The 24,745-nt window shown below is 42.5% G+C and overlaps 1 protein-coding gene across 3 annotated transcripts; it reads right to left on the minus strand.

The window, feature by feature from the left end:
• Nucleotides 1–749: 749 nt before the first annotated feature.
• On the minus strand, nt 750–21,614 carry smad4b (SMAD family member 4b). 3 transcript variants are annotated; one of them, XM_069186906.1, is made up of 12 exons: nt 21,426–21,611; nt 15,860–16,326; nt 12,440–12,614; nt 11,684–11,713; nt 10,658–10,870; nt 9,825–9,944; nt 8,851–8,958; nt 8,134–8,184; nt 6,238–6,421; nt 5,468–5,636; nt 4,790–4,928; nt 750–4,064 (listed from the first exon to the last, which is right to left on the minus strand). In XM_069186906.1, exons 2-12 carry the CDS (start codon nt 16,097–16,099, stop codon nt 3,853–3,855), a joined length of 1,641 nt encoding a protein of 546 aa, XP_069043007.1. In that variant the 5' UTR covers nt 16,100–16,326; nt 21,426–21,611; the 3' UTR covers nt 750–3,852. The 3 variants fall into 3 exon arrangements, with proteins under 3 accessions (XP_069043007.1, XP_069043008.1, XP_069043009.1); XM_069186907.1 differs by lacking the exon at nt 9,825–9,944 and having other exon boundaries at nt 21,426–21,614; XM_069186908.1 differs by lacking the exons at nt 8,851–8,958; nt 9,825–9,944 and having other exon boundaries at nt 21,426–21,614.
• Between the last annotated feature and the right edge of the window lie 3,131 nt (nt 21,615–24,745).

The raw sequence follows: 24,745 nt of genomic DNA on the forward strand, positions 1-24,745 counted from the left end.
GCTCCCTGATGATCATAAAAATATCCTGTCTGTGCATCATGTATTTAAATCTAAAGTAAATTTTATTTCTAAACATCACAGAAAGGACCTGCCATTTCTCTTCAGACTTGGGTAAGATTCGGATGGTCCATGGTTCAAAGTTGTATATTTTGATCATTCAACCACTCCTTGCAGATTTAAACAGGTATTTAAACATACTGTATGACAGTAAACATACTGTATGAGACCTAATGATAATTAAAGCCTAATTTCCATTAACAAAGTCAACTAATTCAGAAAGCTGTGATTCAGCATCTCATTCAGCAAATTAGCTCACTTGAGTACTTGTGAGGTGGAATAGGCAAAATCCAGATGCCTAATCTTTCACACTTTGTGACAAAAAAAGCCAAGGGTAACATTTCTACTCTACAAAAAAATTAGATGCATCCTTTTTACATCCAAAATAAAAAATATTAAAGTGCACCAATTGTCCTCAGTAAGCTCCTTTCAAAAGGATGATGCTGTAGTTTTTTTTCTTGTCAGTGGAAGACCAGTTTTTCAAAACCTTAACATTTTGGGACAGTCATCCAAGCTGCACCGATGTCTGCATATTTACGTAACTCTTCAGGACCTTGACGAGACGCCCCACCATACTCCCTGGAATTCCAAGTGGGAAAAAATTTATGAACATTCTTCCTCTGATGATATGCTGTAGCACTCCAGAGTTCATTTATACCTGAAAGTTATTAATTGCCAAGTTTTCAAACACACTAGGAAATGGCAAGCTTTTATTGGAGGACAAAAACAATGAGGAACCACATACATAGAGATCATTGCTTAAATTAATCTTTAATAAAAAGAAAATGGGGAAAAGTTGACATTCTAAACGGAATTATTCTGGTTTTCAAAAGTTTCACTGTTATGTTTTTGTATAAGAAATACAATTTAAAAAAACTAAGTGCCAACATCCAGTTACTTTAGAACATAACTCCAAAAGCATTTGATAAAGAAATCGGGAGTATATAAATATACTGTAGTTATATTGTGCCTTGCCAAAAGAACTCAAGAAAAAGTTACTTTTCCTGTCCTATTCTAATAGCACTCCAAATGATTAATACATAACTGGAAACACCAGGCTTAAAAAGTGTTCTGTATGTAACCAAATGTGCATTTACTTAAACTCTGACTTCAAATCAATATGTTGTCTTCAATGGCATTCTACTCCGAAATAACTTTAAATGTTAAAGAAAAATGTAAAACAAATTCCTACCCTGCTGTCCTGAGTTACTGTAGTGGATATTTTAAAACTACAACCACAGGACACTAATCTTTTTGAGTGGAGACTTTTCTGATCAGAGACTTTACATTTTAAATATTTAACAGATCAGGAACATGAGCAATGACACACTAGTTGCATGTCCCTTTTACTTGCAGCACCTCTCCCAAAACTGATCAATTGGGAATATATACACTGGCTTTCAGATTTGTAAAGACGTCTTTAAAATCGAAGAAAAGATAATCATACATAATGCCGCTGACACAAAAACATGTTAGTAACCTTGCAGGGACCCCCCCCTGTCAGAAGACCTCAGCAATCTTTCAGAACCTGGACTGAGACCAGAGCCACATGCAAATCTGGACCAAGCCAGTATCTGCTTATCCTAATCTCTTCCTACCACAATTCAGATTTTGACTGCGTTTTAAAGGAAACCATAAAAAAGTGGTAAGACAGCCGGAGCTCCAGGTCAAAAACCTTTGTACACAGGAAAATGGGTTAGAACATTTTTGTTTCAAAAGGAAACTTTATGCCAGGAAAAAGCCAAGTGAAAGACCATTAGGGCACAAGGGTAAAAGGTGACCATAACAGTGACCCTTCACACAGAGTCAGACTAAACATGAGTAAGTTCAAAATAAGACGTGCATGAGATAAGCGACTATAAACAGCATAAATATACAACAGGAGACTGAAGATGTGCGAATGAACGCCTTAGATTGCGTTTGTCTATTATGTGAAAGCTCTGCAGTAAAAACAATCACTTAAGTTTAGGTTAAAAAAAATGATATACATGAATCATCTTTTAGTGACACTAATAAAATTGTAGCAGAATTCCTAAAGTATGTACAGCTCTGAGGGGGGCTTGTTCATTTTCATCTGAAGAGGTCTGTCAGTTTTCATATACATTACATCAATTGCTCAGGCCTTTTCTTCCTTAGGGGCCTTGTCAATGACATTTCCAGATGTTCCTTTACTGATGACACCCAGTTTACATAGATATTTATAAACAACAACCCCACATTGTACTTCCCGTTTTTTTTTCAAATTCAGAAAACTATTTACATTTGAAAAGTTTGACTTTGGAGGGGAAGAAAAATGTCATGTTGGGACTTTATTACAAGAGGAGCATTACACACTTCAACATTGGCAGCTAAAGGAAAAAGACTCAAACAAGCAAAACAATAGAAAAAAAGGTTTTCTATTCTAGCACAAAGCCTAACTTACTATGTATATGGGTCAGGGGGTATTCATCCTTAAACCTGCTACAACTGTGCCTACTTTTTAACATCAGCTTGGTGGAGTGAGAATTTCAGCATGTTTCACGATAATTAAACACCCTGTCCTCTGGTGCTTCTCTTTGACCCAGAGGAGATCAAAGCGGCAGGCAGGCCTGTGAAATTTAAAGCCCGGCTTTGGGATTCCACAGGCCTCGCCACAAAAACGGCAAGCAAAGCGACGACTCGTTGACCATGCAAAAAAAAAGTGCAATGTGGGCCTAGTCACAAACTGTTCCGAGATCTTTTTCTTTGAGGACTCACCCATCTGGCATCTTGTCCTTACAGAAAGGCCAAAAGGGCTCTGGTAAAGCACAGTAACGAATAACACTGTCTCCTCACATCTTAACCCCAACAAGTGCATGCATTGTAAGATGCAGAGCTACTGTGCAACTATTATGAATTATATATAAATATATATATCCATTGTTTGAATGGGAAGCTGATCTGCACTCTGCACTTTTGATCTAGGAGATGCAGCACTGCACATTACCACTGAACTTAGCCTGAGAATATAATCAAAGAATACTAACAAAAGAGAAGCCAAAAAATATATATGTCTTTAGTGTTGAAAGTGAACATTTATGCTTTGTGCTGGAGAACAATGACTACCGTTGCTACTTTCTACTCTTTAGGTGCATGTGTGCACGCCCACACAGGTGTCTGCGTGCACAAAGTGAATCTGCGGAACAGATCATGTGCATAGCTTTACTACGGCCAAACAAACCTGGGAGGCCCACAGCTTAAAAGGTACACTAGCACAACCTTTTTTATAGAAATATAGCTGAAACTACTCTAATGGAAAACAGGAGAAAAAAAATAAAGTGCTAAAATAGCAGTTATTCCGAGTCAAATAAAAAAAAAATCTTCAGAAATGCCACATGGAAAAATAAACTTGATTTTTTTTATGTTCCCCTGCCCCTTTTCTAAAAAAATAAAATAAAACCACTGGTCTGACTGAAAGGCCTCTGCTGCAACTCTCCTGCTCAGCTGCAGATTCTCCTCCTCTCACGCTCATGACTCAGACTGGGGAGCGTTTGCACGGCACAAGCCCCTGCGATTCAGACAGCAATGGAGGAAGAAAAGAGGGACAAACTACATCACGGGGGCCCAGTTCAACAAGCCATGCTAGAACGGGAAATGTAGGTGCTGCAAACTAAAGAATACCGTTTCAGGGGCTACAGCTTCAGGGAGCAGCTTTTAAAGAATATACCGAGCCATGGGAGGAAGGGTGTAGAACGTCACCGAGTCCTCTACGGAAACAAGAGAAGTGTTTTCACACGAGGGGGGGAGCCTCCTAGTTCAAGGGTGCAGGGAGTGGCCTCAGTCCAGGGGCTGGGGGTCCGCAATGGGCATGGTGTGCAAGACCTCGTCCAGCAGCTGCAGGGCGCGGTGCAGGTGGATCTCGATCCAGCACGGGGTCTCCTTGATGCTCTGCCGAGGGTAGTCTGGGCCCCAGCCCTTGACAAAGCTCATCCGGAGGATACACAGCCGCCGGAGGTCATCGACGCCGATTCCGGCGGCAGCAGACAGGCCTGCAGGCGGTGGGAATGGAGGGGAAAGAGGGGGAGACGCTGATCGGTAATCCAGTACAAAATCATCTTCCAAAAAGCACACGCAGGTTCTGTTCCAGCCAGAGCTAATAACGGGATTTAGCCAGAGCTAAATTTGAGGATTTGAGCTCCTCAGAACTGAAGAGCCGACTAAGACGGGATCCAGTCAGGACTTGTATGGATGGCATTTGAGGAAAATCAAGCTACTGACAGAAGTGATGTGGGTGTACCAGCAGATGTCCTGAGAGAAGGATACCACAAAGACACCAGAGTATGGGGAAAGTGTACATACTCTTTATACTGTTGAAATACTCTTTATATAGTGTGTACATACACACAATACTGTGAGGTGGCATATTTTAGATGTTCATACGAAGACTCTCTCAGACTGGCCTATCTAACATGCCCCCAAAAGGTGGTAATTTTACCTCCTCCTGAAGTGAAATTCTAGAAATCAAGTGAAGTGGGCCCATAAAACATCCACAATCAATACTATATTCGCCGTTAACTCAAAACTAGATAACAGACATACTCAATGTCAATATTACACCCCAAAAAGAGGCAGGTTCAGAACTTCCTTGAAAAAGAACTCAAGAGTTCCATGTGTGGCAAGACTGTGAAACATGCATCAGCACAAGCACTGCAGGAGACACAGCCCCACCTCATTCTGGCTTTAACAGGAAACAGATGCTCAAGAGAAGACTTACTGATGGCCGGCGCGATGCCTCCCACGGAGCCCGGCCCGGGGATGTTCCCCGCCACCGCGGCGGCCTGCGCTGCCGCCGCAGCCTGAGCCGTGGCGGCCTGCTGCTGCATCTGCCGGTGGCACTGGCGCAAGTCAAACACCTGCAGCAGAATCCGGGGTCGGGAGAGGGCAGCCACGGCAAAAACAATAAAAAGAGCTCTTCAGTCACTCTGTTCATAACGTTCAAAGACTGCAAGACTGTCGAATCCTGAGCTGACAGCAATGAGGAGACAGCACGGCTGGGGTACTTTAAAAACGGCAGAAAAGCGGCCATCTTTGAATGCAGCTAATCTTCCGCGACAGCATTCTAAAAGAAAATACACACCATAATCTTACGCTTTTTCAATAGTGATCTAAACTCTGTTGCTGTCAACGAAGATGTATTCTGCACTGATCTGTATGTGCTTTCTTTATTTGTATGGACTTAACACTCGGTTTCATGTATCAATTATAACATGGGTCATGCTCTGCTGTTATGGGACTGCTTCTCGCAGTTTCCATTTTCTCATTAGGAAAAGCGTAGAAAACTAAGGGAATGAAACACAATCGTGTAATAACCGTAAAAATGATGTTAATCTGTTGTAACACTTCATCAGTATTAAACCCTTATGCCCTGACAGGTGGACCACTCTCTTCCCACCTTGATGTAGGCGCTGGGGTAGATCTTGTGCACGGCGTCCCCCGGAGCCCGTCCAGCCTCCCGGTCCAGATAGTAGCTCTGCACGAAGACGGCGTGGTCGCTCAGGCAGCGCACCCACACATCCCCTTCCCCCTTGCACTCCAGCTGGACCCCCTTCCCAATGTGCAGCCTGTGCCAGAGGAGAGGAACAGTTCTTGCTCAGGCACACGCGCTACTACATGCCCCACAATACAGTTTCACAGCTAAGGGAGCATCTTCTCGATGCGTACTTCCACAGGAGCATAGATGTGCTGTAATACCCCCCTCAGGTTTAAAAGCCTAGATCAGTCACCTATGTTCTTGCATGACTATACTGGGAGAGGCGGACAGAAAAACATTCACCAATCTCAGTTTTGGTGCCCTATTCCAAATGCTTGATGCAAGTATTACAAATCCTGTAAGGCACTGACAAAAGCAAACTTTGGACTTTTTCAAAATCAACAACAAAGGTTTCAATAGTGAAACACAAACTAAAAGATAAGAGGACACTACAATGAAGTGCACAGCAAACTGGGAACAGGAGGCAGTTCTTCATTCAAAGGGTTGCAGGGGTCTGGAACAAGCTGGCAAGACCCTTAACTGAACCAAACAGTAGAAACCAAATGAGTCCAACGACTTAAAAAACGTCAAATAGCCCCCTCTCGTTTTCCATCTTTGCTGCCTCAGTGCTGAGCAGGAGGTTCTGTAGCCATGGGCAAAGGGGGCACCCCCCCAAAAACACCTTTTCATACCTGGCTCTCTCAATGGCCTCTGTCCTGTGCACATTGGACAGCTGCCCCAAGCAGAACCGATCCCCACCAGAGGGGTCCACATAGCCATCCACGGTCACAATGGGGCAGTTCGACGGCACCTTGAAGGTCTCTCCCACCTGGACGTCCATCTCGAAGTAGGCAATGGAGCACCAGTACTCCGGCGCTGTCAACCACAACCAGACAGCACATGAATAAAGACATCCGCACTGAAACCCAGAGTAAACACAATTTCAACTTTATGGTGGTTTGCCAAAGCTGGCAACTGGTATCATTGAATATTCTGGTGCAATTTCATCATCTTAAGTTAAGTTTTGTAGCCAATCTAACACTAACGTAGACTGCTTGCTCTTTACCAGCTGTCACATACTTACATAATGATACACTGTGAGATATTAACCATTATTTCTTTCAAAAATGCTGTTTAAAGTAAAAACATCTTCAGCACTGCAATGAAAAAAGGCTAACTGAGGTGTGCTGAACAACTTCACACAATTAAAACCAAAGTATAAGAATGAAGGCAAACGATAAAAGCTTGATTTGAGTATTTGCATGTATTTTTATCTGACCATTTACAAAGGATTGCTGTATATTTATTAGGTCAATTACGAAACACGTTAAAAGCACCCTTCAGTGAATATCACTGAAAACCAACTTTGCGTTCATTAAAATGTTGGCTATATATAGCGCTATCAAAACCACTATTCTTATTTGTATGTACAAAGTGGCCAATGTGAAGCTCTTATCCATTTATTAAACTGTGAATAGAAAAGTGGTCTTTTTTAAAGCAACAGGTAAACTAGTGTTTCTAGGGCAGGGCATTCTCATCCCTGAAAAACTGTCCTGGGAATTACCTGTATACACCTGCATCAGGTGAGTCAATTATCTGTGCATCTCTCATCTTTTCTTTGAAACCTCAGACTCAATTTAATAAATTCAATTTGAGCACCCCTGCTTCTGAGCACACCATCCTTGACACATAGCCAAGTCTGCCGGTATGCAAAATATACACATCCAACATGCAAATTACATGCATATTTACAACTTTTACAGTAATATTTTAAATCACACTATTTTCCCACCACCTGTAGTGTTCCTTCCAGAACTGACAAAAAAAACTTCCAAGTTTTTCCCAAGTAAGATAAAATTCTAATTTGCTCTGAAAAACAGGGCATTTCAAATAAGCAGACTTTTCTTGGTGTTCACTGTGGCCTATCACTGTGTGCAAGACTACTGAGAACATCCTGGTATGTACTGTTCACAACGTCACCTCTGCTCAATTAGAATAATATCATGACATGGTGTGAACAGCCAATAGACATTTGATGCAAGCAATTATTCTAAAAGGTCCTTCTGTATAGATGGACTCAAGGTTATACTGGGATGAAATGTAAATCACTTCACTTAGTCAATAAAAAAATCCATGATGAAAACCTTGTAGCACTATCAGTAATATTGCTTTCCAACAGTAAGCCAAGGCCATCATGGTCTGTAGAAGTCTCCCTAAAACTATTTCAGTCAAAACAACAAAAAAAAAAGAATCTAACCGCAATACCAAGGATACCATGTTAATTAAAAAAATCATTTTGCATACTTCATCTTCCAGCATGGATTTAAAGCTTGGAAATAGTGGTCTCCGGGCAAATCATATTCCTCTCTTAACTGGCATGTTCTCTAAAGAAGCCCCCTCCAGCAAGCTGTTCTTTCCACTTTTAGAGATTTCACTTATGAGTGCCTTTCATTATGACAATGCTCTGCCTCTATATGGGTAAATAATCAGTTCCACTTCTTGATCAAATGCAGACGTGCAGAGATTTAGAACCTCTTGATTTCTAAGCAATAACACCAAAAAGCCCCAGTAAAGGCATAGGCACTTACCTGGGTGGTTTGAAATTGGCGGCTGGAATGCAATCTCATTGTGCACTTGCCCTAGGAGAGAGAGAAAGAAAGAAAGAGGCCCCATGTATAATTTAGTGATGAGACATCAAACCAAGATCAATCAGCAACACTTCAAATTAAAGGTCCAAATTTTAGCCTGCCGCAAAAGAGGTATAAACAATCGAATAAAATACGTTTTGGAGAATAAATGCCTTTAGGGATTCACCCGATCGTGACAGCAGTGCAACTTTCAATGAAAATCCCAAGACAATTATCCATGTAAACTTGCGTTAGCATTCGGGGGAAACAACTTAAAAGTCAAACAACTGCGCGCTCATATTCAGCAACAAGACGTTCTGCTACATGGTTTTGTGAACCTTTTTTGTATTCAGATGTTGAAGCCCACTTTTTAACTAACAGCAAGTGTTAATCACAATGACTGATGATGATACTGGATTAAGAACAAAAAGGAATGAAAATGCCTGGTTGCATAGGATACCTGTGATCACGACTCAAGTACGAAAACTAAATGCTCATTACTGAGATTCAAAGGGCAACTATAACAGAACTTTGCCTGCTTAGGTCCCCATTGTACCATTTATCTATAAACGTACAACTTCCAAGAGACAAAAAGATTTCATCTCTGCACCTCGAGTGCTGAGCAGAGACACTTCTCAGACCCAGGCCTGGAGGCCTTCTCTGCCTGTGGCTACTTACAGTAATGGCCGGGATGGGTGATGGGGGGGTGGTGCTGCAGGTGTCCGTTCTGATGGTGTGGCATGCTGGGTGTATAGGTACTGTTTCTTGTCCAAGTTGAAGTCGTGTCTACAGAGGACAGTTATCATTACGGCACACAGAAAAGTTCAAAAGGTGCTTGCTTCTGCTCTGTTCACGTCAAGGCACTCCAAAGTTCTGCCAAGCAAGGTGGCCACTTCTTCCCCAGTAAACAACTACAACAACAGCTTGCTGCAAAAAAAATAAGGCTCCCGATTTTGTGAACTCTACTTCAAGCTTTTAATTTCAGCCTTATTTTGTTTTACTCCACCTTCATAGAACCATCCTATTTTCCCTTCTGAGGTGCTGCAGTATTCCAAATAATAAGCAAGAAGGCTGTAAGCACATTCACTAACATAGAACAACCATAGATAAAAAACTAAGAAAAAAAGCAATTCAGAAACTATAAGCAGGAATTGGATTGTAGCTCGCTTTTATAGAGTATAATATCTATGCTGGTTCTTCACTGAATTTAGCAGTTCAGTTTCAAGTTGCTCAAAACCTGAACCAATAATCCAGCATGATAAAAAACAGAGGCAATTTGAGGATTCTGCAAGATACCACTCTTCAAAAACGGAAACAATTAAATCAGAACACAATTAAAGACAACCTTAAAGACAGCTACATTGAGCTGTGACATTTAAGAAGGTTAACTGGCAATTAAAGCTCATGTGATGAAGCATAGCCTTCTCAAAGGTTATGTAAGGCAGACAAAGTCAATCACTGGCACTTAAATGTTTGCAAGGGCAAGATAAACTACAAGGGCAACCTGTCATTTCATGGATGTACCACTCATCCACACAGAGCCCTAATAATCCCTCATTAAGATAACACACACATCCACCAGCTCCTAACCTACTGCTCAGCCCAGAGATCAGTATTCCCATAAGTCAAATGTGCTTGGCTTCAGTGCTTACTGTGGTGGTAAGTAGCAGGCTGTGGAGGAAATCCGTTCTGCTGTGATCCCTGCGGGGTGCCTGAAGCAATCTGGAGAAGACCATCACTGTGACTCCCTGGCAGCATGCTACTGGACTGGCCTGACAACACAAACAGGCACATTCCAATAATAAAGATAGGAGCAAAGCACTGCCTCCCAAGAGCCATTGACTCTTGCCTGGGGGATTCTCCAGTCTAATGTGAATTTGTGAAACTGCCATCCCAGAGAAGATTCCTATTGACACTAAATACACATTACTGAATGAGGAGTATCCAGCATGCATTAATGAAAGAGATTTCACATGGTCTCTTTTTTCCTAGATTCCTTGCATGCCCAATATAACTATCAACCTACTTATTCTTTACTAAAATATATTTAGGAACCACAATTGTTTTGCTGTAGGACGCAACTAATTGATATGTTGACATGACGGATGATACTCTGAAGTGTTGCTACACCCTCAGTACTACACCTCATCAGAAAACCACCGAGACTGACTTTCACTGGACCAGGAATGTTCCCCCCCGCAATGCCTTCAACCAGTGCAATCTTGATTCCGTAACCACAAAAATACCAACGGATTCCTTTAGCTTAGAATGCTGTTTGCAACATGCAACATCCTAAATAGATGCTGTGAAACCCTGCAATATGCATTTTCTCCCCATGACCTTCCTGAGGTAGAGTACAATCCTAACTGGGCTTTTTAAAGGCCTGCCAATCTTTTCATGAAGTCTTGTGCTTGGTTTTCTATGTCCGGCTTGACGTGAAAGAGGCCTATGGTGAAGCTCCGAGTGGCAGGGGAGTCTGACTTACTTGCGGGCCCAACGGCGATGTTGGGGAAGGTGGAGGCGCTGGAGCTGCTGGAGTCGGAGGGGGGCAACATGGCCGGCGTGCTGTAGGTCTCGTTGGCTGACCGGCTGCTCGGGGGGTGCTGGATGGTCTGAATAGAGGGCCCCTCCACACTCGGCAGAGACTGCTGGTCCACATAGTCGTGGAACTCGTCTTTCACCATCAGCCCTGGGGGAGCTGAGACGGGCCGGGAATGAAAAAGGAGTCACAGCACGTTAGCCACGCCTTCTGCTGCGTCAGGCCAATGAGAAGAATTCAGACATCATCAAGGCGAGGAGAGAAACAAATCCACCATTTACAACTATAGCAAGCATAACTCTTTCCTGAGCAGGACAGCTGAAATCAGACAAACTCTTCAATATCTGGTTAACAAAACTTTTGAGTTCTAGGAGAAGAGTTGGCTACAAAACTGGAAGGAGCTACTGGCATGTGCTCAACAAGGACCTCGTGAAGTTTTAAAATGCAACACCTATAACTTATTGAAAATGAAAGAAACAGCCAGCTGTATACATAAGCTCTTGAGGAGAGCCAGCTTTGTACCACATGTATAATTTAGAACAAATATGTATTCTAATTTAATGATATGAGTGTCCTCTCCTCTTTTCCTGCAAAGATATCTGATACACTTGCACTTTGTGTTTTCCAAGGCAATTCAAATTTAAATATAAATGCAAGTTGAAAGACAAGTCCAAGAATGGCACAAGGCCGAGAATGTTAGGAAAGTAACATGCTTCTGAGCATACAACACATTCGCTAAACTGTAATTAGCACCTACTTTTCAGATTCAAAATAACAGGACACAAATATCCAAGGCAACAAGTCACATACTTTGCATATGTATACTGTGTGGGAAAAATACAAATACTAACTGAAACCAAAACTGAACCTAATGTGAACAAGGATATCAGCTCCCTTTGGGAATATTTTGAAGCTCATGGATTCACAAATAAGGAAGTTTAATATTTAAAAAAATCAGAAATGCAAACTTACCGGAGCTTGTTAACGTCAATCCCGACAGGTCTGTGGATAGAAACAGATAATGATTTATAAAGGTTTCTGATGGGGTAGAGCAGCTAGAACAGTGTGGTTCCTGGTAGTCTTGCCATGCTACGCTCAGTTGCTCTGGCAGAAACTTAAATATATAAGATTCTTGTTCAATTTTCATGTATTGAATGGACTGTGCTGGACTGCAGAATGAAAACTTGTCCTTTTGTTCTCCCTCCTTCTCCCATTCTTCTAATACTGACCCATCACCATTTGCATTTTAATATCAGACTGTAATTTCCTTAAATGGTCTTTAATCATCTTGTGAATCTTAGAAGCAATATTCCAGAACAGAAAGCCCTGAGTCTGACTTCCTCATCATAATGAAATCAACAAGACTCCAAATAATACACATTTCAAACCATAATGAATTCCTGCAATTCCCTTCAAAGGAAGTGAAGTTCCAAATAAAGCTTCTCCAGTGTACCCGTTAGTGTGCACTGTCTCCTCTGCACATCATCCCTTCAGCCACACAACGGACAGACAGCAGGCAGTGCCATTTGAAGCTACAGATGTTCTAGCAGGTTGTCTGGTCATCTGTCTCCCCTAGAAACAACTATCCCACAGAGCTCCAAGCAAGGAAGAAGTAGTTCTACGTTTTCAAGTCTCGAAAGTCCAGGCTTCACAAACGAGAGAGCCGACACACTAACCAAACTAACCCACCAGTGACCTCCACTTCGGTCACACCAGAAGGCGTCTTACCTATTCCCGGCGAGACGACCCGCTCGTAGTGGTAAGGGTTCACACAGACGCTGTCGCACTTGAGGTCGAAGGCAAACTGGCAGTATTTCACGTGTTTCAGTTCGTTCTTGTGAAGGTCCGGCCACCTCCAGAGACGAGCGTAAATAACATGGGGGAACCCTTTGCGTCCTGCCACCTACAAGCGTAGTGGACAGACACAGTGCTTAGAAACAAAGCAAAAAGTCAAATTTAATTATCGCAGCAAGGTCTGAGGGAGGGTGAAAGAAACTACCCAACCATGTGGCTGAAGCCAACTGACTTCTTGCAAGATCTAGAAAAGCCAGATGGGCTGAATGGCCTCCTCTTTCTGGTAACCTCTCTTACACTCTTGCGTAAAAACTCAAAACTGACAAGTATTATTATATCCCTCCCTAGTCTCTACAACCAGTGTTTTAACATGTATCCGAATGTTCTTATTATAAAAAAGAACACAAAACGCTCGGGACCAATTTCTTAATTTTTTTTACTTTGGCTAGTCTGGGTGATGACAAGATGGCAAAGTCTCTTTCCTTGCAAATAAGTCTTCCGTTTCACATAAAGTAGTCCATCTCCAAACTTAATTACGCCAGCTCGTGTTAAATATGACACTGGGATTGTTAGGGTACGTACGTGAATGTAAACTATTTTTTTACTTTTGTTCAGAAACATCCCCACTGACTGCATTATGCGAGACACACGCTGAATTAAGCCAATACATGTGCATTCCCATCATCCTTCTGCTTACGCAAATTTCAGCAAGTCAACATCCAAATGCAAGTGACTCTGGAGGGGAGGTGATTTTAGAGTTCTGGTCCTCTCGGCAAAAGTACGTAAACATTTGTGCAATAATTGTACTGGATCTTCCCACACAGCATATGACAAATTTGCAGTAACAGCTTGAAATGTGTGACTCTCCATCTCATGCCAAAATTCAAATCCTGCAGCAGATCAGACATGCACCATGAACACCATTACATATAATTAATAACCTTTTAAAATTTCTCTTGATCTCTAAATGTTTCTAAATGTACATATGCTACATTTGGAGCTATTATTGGTCTGTATCATCTCTGCTGTACGTCTTTACATAAAATTAGCTATAATCTCCCAAAAACTGGAAAAAACTTTGGCGAGGAGTCCACCTTTATCCAATGCCTACTTCTGCACTTATCTCTACTTCTTAAACAGCAGATAGTTTTTATTGAACTGGAAGCAGCAAACCCTAAACTCGCTCTAAAACCCCCCAACGTTAAGCCCCTGTCACCCACATGCCTCCTTGCTCTTGTTCACCCTGCGAGGACCCAAGGCCCAGCCACAATGAGGTCACCACTGCACGGCGGGCATGTGACACTTCAACCCGTCCTACCCAGATTCGAACCCAGGATCCCCTGATAGTGGGAGCGAACCCCATGCACATCAGGAAGATGAAGGAAATAACGAAATGAGAATGAAAGTCGTTAAAAGACTTTAAAAAAAGGTTTTATTTTTTTAAAACTGTCCTCACAAAATGGACATGAAGTGAAAAAAGCATAATACTTTTGTGTCAAAAAAACCAAAAATAAGGCATAATCTAAAAATTCCTCATTAACCTTCACTTTTTGAAAACAATTAATAAGTTAGACTAAACAGAGGAGCAAGGCTATTACAATTTACAGAATGCAAAATAATAATGCACCTACAATACCATACGTTAAAGTCATACAATGCTACTAAAAGGCAGACGTTTACAAAATCTGACTTAAGTCTTAACGGTACAGTACACATAATCTAAATAATAATAATTGACATCGCTTGAACACTGCAGGCTTATTTATGACTTGATGCCTAGTGGATGACATTCACTTTGAGCAAGTCTATATTACTTTTGCATCAGCTGTTGTGAGCCATACAAAGTAACCACATTTTCCAAGTTAAAATAGGTTCAGACAACAAAAATGTCTCAACGACAGCCAACAAGAAGGGTGCAGAGAAGAAAGCAGGTGCTCTGTAGAGCGTCCTTAATGTGAATAAGGACCCTTCACTGAGTGCTGAATGGGCTCCTCATGGGATCAGGCTCTTTTGAGGAACAGTCACCCTCGCAAGCAAAACAAAGCTGAGGACCAGGCTGAAACCACAGAAGGATGGGTACCAACTCAAGAGAGGACCAGAAGAGTGCACATGCCAGGGTACAAGTAGGAGAAGTTTGGTTTTATTGCCATGTGCAGGACTCAAACATTCAGTGGAAAAGTCCTCACTGCCACAATCAAGTTTATAAAAAGTTCTCAATCCAGCACACTGCCCAAACAGGTGTGGAAATCGCATTACTTGCACGCTTGAAAATGACTTCCATTTTTAGCAAAGCCAGTACTTAATTATTTTTTTAAGCAACCAGACCTTAATGTAATATTATGATGGCTATAAGGCGTGATACTGAGTCAACCTCACACTGCTGACATGCAAAGTATAAATCGGTAACATGTACTTATCTGATGAGACTCTCTGTTTCTCTCTACACTTCACACCCCTGACTGCTTTTGCTAGATTTGGGCCTTGGTGTTACCCTTATTACCAAAAAAAGCAGAAGGAAGAAGTGTGCTCGGAATATCAAGCAACTCAAAAGCCGTCTATGACATCACAGTTTTCAGTCACTTCTTCGTGATCTGATTTTTTTTTAGTTACATAAATTGAATGTGTAACTAGGCAACAACTTAAGGGCATGTTATCAATAGGCTGACATTGGCGACACAGGATTTAAAGCCTGTCTCTTTACAATCTGATTCCTTGACAATGAATATTGTAAAGGAAGCAGTGTTTTACAAAATCAGCTTAAAACCTTACACCAGGTGATGACATACAGGGTTTTTAGTTACCATACACCTAAACTAGTGCAATGATCTTCCCATTCGGATAATGTCCTAATGCCCCAGTATAGTGACGGGGACACTATACTGTAAACAGGTGCCGTCCTTCGGATGAGACATAAAACCGAGGTCCTGACTATCGGTGGTCACTTAAAATCCCAGGGCACTCTCAAAAAGAGTAGGGGTGTAACCCTAGCGTCCTGGCCAAAATTTCCCAATGGCCCTTACCAATCATGGCCTCCTAATAATCCCTGTCTATGAACTGGCTACATTTCTCTGCTCTCCTCCCCACTAATAGCTGATGTGTGGTGAGCGTTCTGGCGCACTATGGCTGCCGTTGCATCATCCAGGTGGGGCTGCACATTGGTGGTGCTGGAGGGGAGTCCCCATTACCTGTAAAGCGCTTTGAGTGGAGTGTCCAGAAAAGCGCTGTATAAGTGTAAGCAATTATTATTATTATTATTATAATAATAATTCACCAACATTGCTGCATCCCAGTCCACAGCTCCACATTCACACACCACCTTTTTCTTACCCTACTGCAAATTCAACACCCTCGTACCTGCAGTCGGCCGTCCAGCGTCCTCTGGATGGTCACGCACTTGCTGGGGTGAGCCCCGTTGGTGGTGATGGCGGTGATGAGGGAGTCCAGCTCGTCCTTCTTCTCCTTCAGCTTCTTGACCAGGCTCTCGATGGCGCGCTTGGCGAAGGTCTCGCTCTCCCCGCCCTGCCGGTGGCACATCAGGCTGTGCACGATGCTCAGGCAGGCGTCGTTGCTCGTCGGCGTGTTGGTGATGGACATCCTTGCGCTCCGCTGCTCCCTGCTCCGCAACGCAGACTCCAAATCTCCTCCCAGTCACGGAGGAGGCCGGGGGAGGGAAGGCTCAACAGCCTGAGTGTCCAGTGCACGGAGGCACACACTCTATACCCTCCCGCACACCACAGGCAACAGGCAACAGGGCAAGGCTTTTCTAAAAGAAACACGGCGCTCCTGACTCGGTAGAGCAACCCGTGCTGTTCTGAAGTCTCCTGGAAAAGAAGGGGAAAAAAAATAATTGAATTGGCAAAGGAAGGGGGTGTTTTTGACCTTAAACAGTTCTGCAAGACGGAGCAACAAAAAACGCCTCTTCAGAACCCCGTTTCCTCATATCAACTGAAAAAAATAGTTTTTAAACACTCTTCAGCTGAATTTTGGAAAACCGTCAAAATGCCGTGATCACATTATGATATTACAAAGTCCCTTCCCAAAACAAACGGACAAGTGAAGATTTCAAACATATCAGTTTTGTTCCAAGAATTGCTAAAAGCTGAAGCAGGAAATAAAAATGGATCAGTACTTTGGTACTACGTCTACAGATCTCAAGACCACCGCAGCCTGATAGTGTCCAAGCCGTACCCACGTCACTGTTCCAAAATTCAACCTTCCGGAAGAAATATAGGGAAAAGCTGTCTCTTTGAGAGTTACTGAGGCCAAGGACGTGTCCCCTACAGCAAAACTATAGGAATAGTTTGACCAGCACCTGTAGAAAGACAGGCCTGCCCAGCAATGTTCAAAGCCAGGCCGTGGTTTGTGGAACAAGGGTGGCAGGAATCTGAATCAGAGCCTCCCGCCACGCTGCTGAAGCCGACATCCAGGCTTCTTTCAAGAAACAGCTGGAGGGGACCCTCCAATCAACTGGTTAGATGGGCTCAATGGTTCCCTTTCATCCGCAACCTTCTTCCGTTCTTGCCAGGCTGTACAAATGTGCTGATTCTATAGCTAATCAGACCCAAACACTTCTTAAGATGTAGGAAGGAACAAATATTAATGTGTGATTAATAAAGATTTAGTTTTCCCAATTTGCTTCTAATAAGTGCTTTGGTTATGTATTTCAATTCTTATACAGTTAAGATATCTAGATGTCGACAAAAATAACTCCAACTGCAATAACATCCTAGAAGAAATTACATAAAACGATGCAGAACAAAAGAAAGGCTGGCAGATCTGTTACTGACCAAAGCCTGCATGTAAGCAGTCTAAGTCTAAGCCTATATTTTTACATTTATTACGATGGTTTCAGCTAGACCCTAAGATTTCTAATGTTCTTGCTTAACTCAGATTTACGGCACTTTCAGCTGTTTAGGAAGGAGTCCTTTGCATGTACTGGGGGCTCCTGCTTTTCTTAGTGCACATTTGAAAAACGATGAAAAGAAAACCGTTTGGCACAATTCATTGTTTTACGTTACAGACTTTTTTTTCTTAATAGCAATATAGTCACGATGTTGCAATACCGAGAGCACTGATGATATTTCTTGAAGCTGCTAGCCAAGTGCTTAAGATGATCATTCCCTTTGTGCCTTTCATGAAGAAAACAAATTAAAGCCATGCCTGGTCTATCAGTCCTCAAAACATTTTTTTTCCATTTCTTGGCAAACACACAAACAATAGGGCTCTTTTCTGAATTTCCTGGAAGCCCGTGGAGTAGTCAAGCGACAACTTCACAAGTGACCTCGCAGGAGCATGGGGCTGATCTGCAATCCTGAATAGCTCAAAAGGGGCTGCCGGCTTGGCTTTCAGAAAATAGAACCTTTCAGGGGACTTCTGAAAAACTCCACTGCTAGATCAAACACCAAGAAATAAAGACAAAGAGGATGAATTCTGTATTAGCAAAAAATAAGCATTAACAGACAAGCATCTGTGCAGCAAAGGTCTTTGGTTAAGTTAATATACTCATACACATTAAAAAAAAAATGTCAGGTTTTACGAAATAGTCAAAACATTACTGGTACAGGCCTTAAGGAAAGGTCCAAGAGCTCCATGGTGCTTATGCAGATATCAGCAGTACAGAGCAGTGTATAATAACTTACACTGCATGGGACACTAGAATTATTAGGTTTATCAACTAGCAATGCCGGAATCCATATAAAACACAAATATAAAGTATCTATGGTAAAGTACCATTTTCAAAGATTAATAAAATGTCAAGTTGGGGGCCTGAACACAAAATACTCCAAGGACTGATCCACACCATGACTTTCGAGACCGGGCTACCAGAGTCCAGATCCGAGCTGCACCACCAGCAGACTGCTGTGACAAGAACCCAGACGCATGGCCCAGCTCAAACAAGAGCAGCAGTGTGGCTCAACTGGTAGGGCTCTGGACTCGTAACTGCAAGGCTGTGCTTTCAAACCCCAGGTGAGATACTACTGGTGTACCCCCAGATCAAGGTACTTCAGTACTTCACACTTACTGTTCCAGAAAAATCCCAGCTGTGATACATGGTGCATATATCTACGTCACTCTGGATAAAAGCAAAAAATAAATGGATCTGAGTAATTCACAAATTACTCGCCTTGTGCTTGAGGTCACAGTGATAAGCTGCACTGACGGAGAATCGACAATTATTAATGCCCTCTACTACTGGAGGTGAACAACCCAACTGGGTATTAATACACAGAGGAAGTCACTGAGTCAAGGATGAATCACTGTGCTTAGCACAGGCCGCCTCATTCTCACTCGTTCACACACAGAGGAGCTGGTAAACAGAAACACGTGGCAGAAGGATATTGCTTAATGCCACAGTTTGACAAAATAAAAAACACAGTTACACTGAAGCAAAAGTAAGATACTCCTCTTCACTAGAAGACCCAAACAGAACTCTGACACACGGAGAGTCAAGTCAGAGTTCCTATGCTCAGCACATGCACATGAGCAGTGCTACAAAAAACCAAAAAGAATGTTTCATAAACCAGGAGCAGTTTTTTTTTCTACATCTTACTGTTCATCTGCTAGAATTGTTACTTTGCCTTGTACTCTATTTCAATAGACTCCAAGTATCACTGTGTTGTCCTATTTAATTGAACTACATAATTACATTTTTGACCATGAAAAACAGAAGGACTGTACATTTTCCATCAGTCACATTGGTTAACACGTCTGCAGCACAATATTCTTTACCACAAAACTCAGAGAAAAAATTCTACTCTAAAAAGTTCTCATTCATTACCAAGGATCAGGAATAGAATTAATGTAACCACAGCGATGACTAAGGAAAATGCTGAAACCATGCCTTGATAGCAAGTACAAAATAAGATCTAAAAACTGTAAAACCATAACAAAAAAAAACATTATACACAACAATTAAATCAATGAAAATAAAAACAGAAATTCCAGGTAGTAACCAGAAGACTGAGTTCACCCGATGTTGACAAATCATGCCACGAAGACCCTGCCCCATTCACATATGCACAAAGATCAAAACTCCAGTTTCCAGCACGCAGATTCTTCCCAAATCTGCCCTTGAAAAAAGATTTACACACCCATCCCACAATTTCTACCCAAGACCTTCCAGTAAGGCTTATAAACAAGCAGTGTGGGCAGATATGCACAGGCAGGGACTGCAGACGTTCAACAAATCCTGCTCTGAGGAGAAATACTGAAGGTTTAACAAAAACAGAAGGATGTACGTCCTACAAAAGCCACCGGACAGCAAGTTACTAAAAAACAAAAACATCATGGGAACACGGGGTGACATTTTAACACTTCCTTTATGATGTAAAGTGTTGGCCAGTAAATTACAGAAAATTGACAAGAATTAACTACTACTACTTAAAAAAAGATGCACTTCACCATTACAGCTGAAGAGTGTTAAATGCAGGCAATGTTAAATGAAGGCAAACGAAGTGGCACGAAATATTCAGCGCCTACTGGCTTATATGCATAAGTCACTGGCTTGTATAACGTGAAAGGGCTCGTAATGCTAGAAAACAGGAGTCATAACGTTGATTCCTAACAGCAGGGCACAGAGAAGCAAGCAGGACTTGCCTGCCCCAAGGAGTCCTCTCCAAAGCTCCCCACTTCGTCCCACTTGAGGCTTGGAAAGTGTGCTGAATTTGTCCTCTTTAAGTAAATGAGCTCAGTGAAGCAACCCTTCAGGTCACTAGACAGGCTTCAAAGCCACTTGGGGGAGAGTGTGGAAACGGGCTGAAATGTCTTGGTGTCTCTTACAAATGATTTGAACCAAGGCTACGACACCTCGTTTGTCACCCAAGGGTTAACACAAAATGAGCTGGGACTCGGAGTCCAAGTGTTGGACGACCCCAGCAGGGCCAGTCATTCGCTCTAGGTTTTTCTGGGACACGCGTAGCGCTATGAAACATCCTGAATTGTACAGCACGTCAAACTTGACCGCCGCCCGGTAGTCCACTACACGATTTGGAAGCACAACAGAGGTACGTCTGGAAAGATGTCACTCTCGGGAAGATCCTGCATTAACTGGGTACCTTTCCCTAAACTGCACCGAACGCGCAATTCAACTGTTAATTAAATAATAAGAGATGATCGATTTTTAACCGACAGCAGTACAGGAACAAGCTTCTGGACCTCGAAGTCTTGGAAACGGTCTGATCCCGCACGTCAAGACAGCACACGAGTGAACGCGGACCACAGCGCTCCGTGCGTGGGAAAAGCTGTACCCAGAGAAACAGCAGCTACGAGAATGCACAATATTACTTCCCCCATTTAAACCGGCTGGCAGGGAAAATACAACCCCTAAACTCGGCAAACGCGAGCGGGGTATCTCCTCGACACCGTGCACACATCCGAAGCCGGGACGCCCGCTTTTCAGGAGCGCAGCTGCAGAGAAAAGCGCAAGTGTGTGGAGCGATCTTACCGACGGAGAGGTGCGTTGAGTCAAACAGATCAAGACGCCACCCTCTTCAATCCCCCCAAAAAAACAACACACTCCCGGAGCTCAACCCCAGCTCTCCAACACCCTGACAGCGAGTCCCGTTTCCCGCAGGGGGCCGTGTGCAGCCGGACGCTATTCGGTGCGACACCCCGCCGCCCCAGCGGGCAGAAGCAGCGCCTCGGCACAGCCCGACCCCGCTACCCCGAAAACACCCCCGAGCCGCCTCGGCTCACAGCAGCGAGGGCCGCGCAACGCAGCCGGCACACGGCGGCCCCTCCACGGACGCTGTTGTGCCTCCAAACCCTTCTCCCTCTCGCCCCGGCCCGCCAGTGCCGAGAACAAAAACACAAACTTTTACTTTCCCCGCCGGCGGAGCGCCCTGCTCTCCTTTCTTCCACCACCCCTCCCCATACTCCTCTTCCCCGCCGGTCTGCGGGCCGCTCCGGCCCAGTCCCTCACCTTTCCAAGGGGAAGCGGGATCCGGTATCACCGGGGGTTTAGGAATCGTCGTGCGCCTTTGAACGGGACGGCGAGCAACAAAATAAAAAAACAAATCCACCCCTCTCACACGGAGCCTCCATCCGACCGCCTCCGCCGCTGGTGCTGCTGTATCAACATGGCGCACGGCGCCTGCGCACTGGGCGGCGGGGAGCGGCCTGGCGTGTGTGCGCAGTTCCAGCGCTGTTTGGCACCATCGGCGCCCACTCAGGACCCAGCAGAAAGGAGATGTGACTTCACGCCGATACCCGGGCCATGGCGCGTAACAGTCGCTCCCTTTCTTGGAGCGAGCTATGGGCAATGTGCAAAAACACACTTAGACACAACATGAGTGGGCACTGCGTGTTATGCGTGCTTCTTACTTCGCGATGTTTCACATACCTTCGTGATGTAAAATATCTAAAAATAAAAACAGCAGGTAAGGATAATTGTCAGAAGTAGATCCTGCATGATAAGCAGCATTCTTGCATAGAGTGCTGACATTCCGCTTTTATTAAATAAATGTGAATCTTTTAGATTTAATCAGATGAGAGAATGTAATTTTATAACTACACAAATTTTAACACTAGGCCTTAGGTTGCGTGATAAATTCTTCTAGTTACAGTGCAGGACTGTCAATTGTTTCTGTTATTTATATTGTAGCACTACATGCAGTCTTGAGCACCTGTATTTAGCCATGCCATCATTTTGTTTTCATCAAAACATTTCTTAAATTGGTTCCTCAAATCTGTCGTCTGCGTGCACCTTTCTCACCCAACACTACCATGACCTCTGATGTTGACTAACCTGACAGTAAGTCATATATAGTGGGCAATGAAATATCAAGGGATTCAGTGCCTCGGATTTGGGGTCTCATTGCTCTCAAGGACTTGCTGAATTCCAGGTTCTTCCCAGGGCCTGGAGATTTTTGTTCGAATCTGAGTAGTCAAAGAAACCACCAACCAAATTATCTTCTAAATTAGACCATTTTAAGAATGTTTCTTGAAGTCTTTAACAGACAAATGCACTGGCATTCACTTCATTAAAGCTCGCCCTCTAGTTTTTTAATGCAAGTCATTACCCCTTCATGTTTTCTGTATTTTTTTGTTTCAATGTTTTTTTCTGTTTAATGAAACTGAAAGCAGCCTTTTCTTGGAAGATCCTAGGGACTAGGATCTAGTTGGCAGTTTGGCCCCTTCAGCAGCAGTGAGATATACTGTAAATGTCATTAAAAGTCCAGCGGTGTTTATTCTTAAGCTTGACTTACAGTTAATGCCTATTCATGCTCCATGTGCCACTGCTGAGCTTGAAGTAAACCACAGGAAGTGACTTTATCAGTACACTTCAAGACCTCAAATACTTGGGTCAATCCCGCCTCTTCTTATCAAGACTGAAGAGACTCTGCTACTTTGATCTGTCAGAGAGAGACATGCTTTCAGTCAGGAACGATCCTAGTCATCACTCTATGAAGTCTTTCCAAGAAGCAGTTACCTTTTTCTGACACGATTACTGCAAAATCGAACACAGTATTCTAAATGTGCTAACATATCATTCACTTTTAACATTCTTTGATTTAAATGTGGATCTTTTCACTGTAAGATTCTGTTGACTACTTAACCCATATTATCAAAAGCAAGTCAGTAATGTGTCAATTTAATAATGTAATCACCCACCCTATATTGAATCCTAAAACTTCATGCTCAGTACCAGCCATGAGTTTTTTTTTCACTGCTGCAAAAAGACACCATGAAAAGTTTAGCTTGCAGTTTAGGCTGTCCAGAGTAGGATCTCCGTCTTTTTGCATATCCTCCTGGTACAATGTTTGCAAACCAGTTGTGAACCTCTGTTTGGCAATTGTATCAGAGATGAGATGATATAAAATGAAATATATAGGTATATATTTGATATATGATAAAAGAATGTTGATGTGTCAAGGTCCAAAATTGCTTTGTGTACTTATGTTGAGTAAGTGAAACAGTACCTTGTTTGGACCATCTAAAAATGGAGCTGAACTACAAAGAAAGGGTGCACATTTTCCAGTTTTTTTTTGCCTAAAAGTCTAACCTTTAGTGACTGGCAATCTAGAGATTTTGCAAGTTACTGCACAGTGCAGAAAATAAGGATTTCTTCCACAATTAGATTTTCTTCTCTCACACCCAAGGCGTTTTCTTTCTTCTCTTTTCAGCATGGAATAAGCCTATTACTTGTTCCTTTCTTCCACAATGCTGCTTTTCACTAAAGCCACATAATGTTTGATATTCTGCCTTCTGTTGCCATATAGTCAGAAGACAAGGGTTTCCTGACTATCAGAGTGTAATAGCATAAAAATGATTCTACTCACTTTACTGAGGTGGCATCTCGAACCCAAGCCAGTCCATTGCCTCGCCCACTAGCCTCCTCCATCGTATCCTGTCTCTCCAGGCATCTACATCAATATCCGCCTTACCGTTATCTTCTTTCACTGAGTCAAGCCAGCTTATTCTTGGTCTTCCTCGTGGCCTCTTTCCCTCAATACCCTCTTCTACTTCGTCTTTTATTAGGTCTTGATCTCATCTCATTACATGGCCATACCACTGTAGTATTGCAAATATTTTGATTCTAAAGGATCTCATAAAATAATAAGACAAAAATGCTGACTTGGCAGTAGTATTTTTTTACAGTAATAACTGAACAAAGAGGAAAACAGTGATTAAAGCATTTAAAGAAAACTGATGCATTTACTAAAGATAGAGAAAAATAAATTAACTTGGTTTTACAGTTCATGTCTTAGGACAAAATGAAAAACTAACATAATTTCATACAGACGGTAACTCCTCATATCTTTACACCAGGTGAGAAAAACAGATATCAAATGTATCTCTTATCATGTACATGCATGTTATGGAAAGAATTCATGTGCAATGTTTTTTTACACATTCTGAAGGAGTATTTCCATAATTCTCATATTTATAGGCCAAATCATGAGGCTTTGAGAAAACTCATGTCAAGGAAATACTGCATGAATGCCTCCCACAAGAGGAATGGAGTGCTTCTTTGTTTTTGAGCTAAGTTCAGTTCCCACTGAAATTCTCACTAAAGCTACCAATAGCGCTGTTACAAAAAGTCTTAAGAGTATTTGGGTCATGCATTTCAAGTTCTTTTCCTTTACAGATTTGTGAGCCATTGATTTTCGAACACAAAAATTTAGATTGTGTCGTTACTTGGTTGCTTGTTGAGAGAAGTGCCTGAGATATTTTAGAAGTTTAAAATATAAAATATAAAATAAAGTTTATTATTATTATTATTATTATAAGACATTTGTA

This window comes from Lepisosteus oculatus, chromosome 3 (genome assembly GCF_040954835.1).
Source record: "Lepisosteus oculatus isolate fLepOcu1 chromosome 3, fLepOcu1.hap2, whole genome shotgun sequence".
Lineage (NCBI taxonomy): Eukaryota > Metazoa > Chordata > Actinopteri > Semionotiformes > Lepisosteidae > Lepisosteus > Lepisosteus oculatus.